This window comes from Fundulus heteroclitus, chromosome 12, assembly GCF_011125445.2.
Source record: "Fundulus heteroclitus isolate FHET01 chromosome 12, MU-UCD_Fhet_4.1, whole genome shotgun sequence".
Taxonomy (NCBI): domain Eukaryota; kingdom Metazoa; phylum Chordata; class Actinopteri; order Cyprinodontiformes; family Fundulidae; genus Fundulus; species Fundulus heteroclitus.
The window spans coordinates 16242041-16246341 of record NC_046372.1 but is presented as its reverse complement, the minus strand read 5'-3'; the positions used below and the strand labels follow the sequence as shown (position 1 = coordinate 16246341).

Below are 4301 nucleotides of genomic sequence, written 5' to 3'. Positions count from 1 at the left end.
CAGTTCTAAAATAATATTTCAGATGGACCTGGGAATCTCCAGTCGCCACGGGACTCACATGAGAAGCTAAAGGTAAATATATTTTGACTATATTTTAACTATGAAGCTCACTAGGAACTGAATCATCTCATCTAGACTAATGAACCATTCTGACCCCAGAGACTGAATAAATCATGATTCGGTGATAAAAAAAAAAGATAAACCTTGAACTCGGGTTTGTTTTCACCGCCGCTGCTTGTTGACATGAATCTGTTTCCACCTCTCTCTGGTCCAGCGGCCGTTGTTCTGAACCACTTCGTGAAGCAGGTCCATGAAGGCGTACTCGTTCCCTGAGAGCAGAGTCTCATCATCCGGTGACGCGCCGCCGGAGGACGCCTTTGACCCGGCGGCGGCCGCGGCGGCTCGGTCGTCTGCCCTCTGCCTGACGGTCACAGAACGCTTCTGGTCCTTCCTCACGTCGCTGCTGTTCTTCTGAGAAGGATGCTCCTCGGTCTCCAGGTCTTCTCTGACCCGTGTGACAGAACCTGCACCCAGGGTCATGCCTTCTACCTCAGAGACGCCGACAGGAGCCTCTGGTGGTTTAAAGCCGTCCGGAGGACTCCGGTTGGGGTTCCTTCCCTCCTGCTTTTTGCTCTGATCCGAGCTGCTGGGATGCTCCATCGTGATCTTCACGTCCTCGGAGAGCTCCGCGGTTCCACTTTGCGTCCAAACAGCGAACCCACCAACGTCCTCGCCTTCTTCCTCTCTCCTTTTGCACCGTGCCTGCCACTGGGGCGCAGTAGGAGGCCAGGTGGAGATCCTCTGGATGACTTTGCCTCTCTGTGGGCTCCAGCCTGGTCCCTCTGAGGAGTCTTTATCAGGACGGGCTTTGTTCTGCGCGCTGCCGATGCTCAGGTACGGTACAACGCCGGTGTGGACATGAGCACGCTCCTGATTTTCAGAGAGCTGCCCAGCATCACCGTCCTGCGTCACACGCTCCTCAACCGGGTCAAAGGTTGCGACGGTTTTCGGACGAGCTCCTTCTCCCCTTTCTGCTCCACTCTCAGATCCCTGGTTTTCTTTTCCAGATTCCTCCAGAGGAGCTTCTACCTCAGCTGGGGAAGTAACTTTGTCCTTCTCAGTCGCGTAGAAAGGAGACGAGAGGATGATGGCGTTAGCCGACTTTGCTCTGATGCCAGTGAAGGACCTTCTCCGAGGTTCTTCCGGGTGTCCTGCAGACCGATCCGGACTCGGCATCCCGTCTTCTTCGTGCTTCTTCTCTCCTTCTGTGGGACAGCCAGGCCTCACAGCTTTGCTGCTGCGATTCCTTCTGCGCATCGCGGCCATGAAAGACACAACGAGCAGCAGCACGCAGAGGACCGCTGCACAAGAGCAGAGCAATGATTTATTACAGAGGTGACACGTGGATCCGAACAAAGTATCTGGGATATTTAAACCAATACAGGAGGAGGGGATCGTTTTTAATCAAACAAAACCGAGTCAGGTCAATTTACACCTAAACAGTCCAGTCCAATCAGATAAAAGAAAAAGAGGAGCAGTGATTAGCTCACAATATTTCAGATTCAAACGAACAGGACGATGATGATAAAGAAATAGGATTAATTTAGTTCACTGTAGAAAAGATTCGGTTCCTGAAGCTTTGATACCGATTTGCCTAGACATTATGGTTGATGAGTGTATCATAAACTGTTAATTATTAAAAGATCAAAAGGAAATTGCTTTAAAAAAATATTATTAATCTCAAATTAGTCCGTTTAGATCAAGACAAATGTCGGATTTGAGAACCTTTAGGAACGTTTTAAAGGTCTCACCACCAAACCTCATTCCTTTATTTTAGTTTTTTTTTTTTTTTTATCAAACACACAAATAAATGAAAGAACTACTGTAGTTTCAACAATAATCTCAATGGTAAGAAATTACAATGATATGATGCAGTTGGCTACCGGGAGATCTTTGACAAAAATAACGGCTAAAGAGGGAATTGAGTGTGCTTGAGGAGAACACAAAGGCCAATCAGTCGAATTAAAACACATTATGAAAAGTGAAACTTAAAGCGTTCTCAGATTTTGTAGTAAAAGGTTATTGGCTTCTAAAACGGTTGTGTTTATAGGAACACAAACTTTTAGAGTCACAGGGAAGTGAAATGTTGAAAATCAAAATAAAATAAAAAAAAACGTACCGATAACAGCGATTAGAGTGCAGACGTTAGGGTTAGAGGTGGTTGGTGGACCTGAGGGTGGAGAAGGAAATGCAGATGAATACCCCGGGTTTTCAGAAGACCCCCGCACACCAGTGAATCCTGTAGGTGAAGTTAAAGGTCTGTTGGTGGATGTGGGGTGGATGGCTGATGATGATGATGATGATGATGACGTCACATAATGTTCTGTCAGCAACAAGATAAAAAATAAAATACTTTTCAAAACGCAGTGTATACAATGGTTCCTGAATTTTAGAAGAATTTCATTAGTGGGTTGAACTATTTAGGTTCCACAAAGGACGTGAGACGCTCTCCACTGGCGCCACCTGCAGGTAAAACACAGGAACTTCATGGCTACTCTGAGGGCCATCATGAATGCTTCACCACCAGGCAGAGCATTAAAGTTCAGGTGCATTTCAGTAAACTTATGCAAGATTTCATTCATTCAGAAATATTTCAGAAAGTTAGAATATGTGCTCTGATGGCGCTCATTTGTCAGATTTGAAAATAAATAGCAGCCTTTAAACAGGTATTAAGCATACTTTCCATTAAATTCAAATTTCTGTTTTAAGTGTTTATTGGTTTGATGTAATATTCTAATCTAATAAATTAAATGTTTTTATTAGCTGTAAGTGGAAAATCATCACAATTACACAGAGGTTTGAAAACAGTCTGTAACGTATCTGTTACATTTATAGAATTCTGTTAATACAATAACTTTTCGATCATATCCAGATATAGCTAGATATGCCTGTCGATTTATTGAACACAACGATTATTTCTGTTGACTTTGATCATAGCTTGATGATAATGAAAATTGCCCTAGTGGACAAGTGAAAGTGAATTTTGCATTTTGTTTGGAAACCAAGGTCCTAGAGCCTGAAGGAAGAGTTGGAGGCCAGAGTCCGGGTTGCTAGAGATCCAGCGACACGTTGTCATCTGTTGGTCTACGGTGTCCAAAGTCTAGCAGGAAACATCAGAAGACTTCTTCCATCAGCTGACCCTACCCAGAGTACCAATCCCTGCTTCATGACCATCACTGTGGTCAACTGGCCAGAGAGAATCTATGGGGTACTGTCAAGAGAAACATACGCCAGAACCAACAATATGAGCTGAACACTGCTGTAAAAGCATCCTGTACCTCCTCAGCAGAACCTCAGGCTGATCGCCTCCAAACCACGCTGCTAAGAGGCAGCAGTTCACACAAAATGAGCCTCAACCCAGTACCTGGTCATAAAATATACCATCTAGTACATACATTTAAGTAGTAGTACCTCTTAACGGTATACTAGCAGTAATAACTAAAAAAAAAAAAAAGTAGTAATACCTCTTTGCATAACGTTTTTATTGTGTTTGTATATATTAATTTATACCCTTCAAGTGCTAATTATCTGAAAAGTGTCGTTACTAACTATGAACACATGGTGGTGCTGTTGGACATGAACCATAAATGTTATGCTTTTTAACAAAACATTGATTTTTTAGGAAATTAGTGTATTTGCCGACGTTTGCAGTGCTTACTAAATCATTTCTATTTTTGTATGAGACTACTGAGTATGTATGTAGAAATTAAAAGCCAAAAAAATATGTTTTAATCAATCAGTAGATCATGAGTGCCGTGGCTGTAATATGTAATATTATGTAATAAATATAAATATGTAAAACAAATGTTTCTGACCTCGTACTCAATGTATTACCAGCAGAAAAAAAAATAAGATTTATTGGATTTAACATAAAATATAAATGAAACTGATCTAAAAAGAACCTCGTAAGGTCCGACATGCAACTCTTCCGCACATATCAAATAAAAATAATGGAAAACATTCGCTGCATAATGCTAGAGACTCTCCATTAGCGAGACGGACAGATGTACCGGTGGATGACGATGGAGCATCGGCTGGGTTGGATCTCACAGAAGTCTCTGAAGAGGAAAGTGTTAAAACATTTAAACAGAAACAAAGAAAGATCCTCATGTACCCTTGTGAGATGTCGGTCCAGGTGGGTCAGTGGGTTTGGACTGGAGAGACGTTTCTGTCTTTGCGGATGGTCGGGTTGCTGGAGTTTTAGCTGCAGAGATATAAACTCTAACAATCCATAAAAGGGG

At 42.8% G+C, this 4301-nt stretch overlaps 1 protein-coding gene across 1 annotated transcript; it reads right to left on the bottom strand.

Annotated features, from left to right (window-relative positions):
* Positions 1-4301, bottom strand: LOC105937248. The gene is made up of 3 exons (XM_021324525.2): positions 4175-4301; positions 2180-2230; positions 1-1361 (listed from the first exon to the last, which is right to left on the bottom strand). The coding sequence occupies exon 3, from the start codon at positions 1324-1326 to the stop codon at positions 223-225; it is 1104 nt and encodes a 367-aa protein (XP_021180200.2). The 5' UTR covers positions 1327-1361; positions 2180-2230; positions 4175-4301; the 3' UTR covers positions 1-222.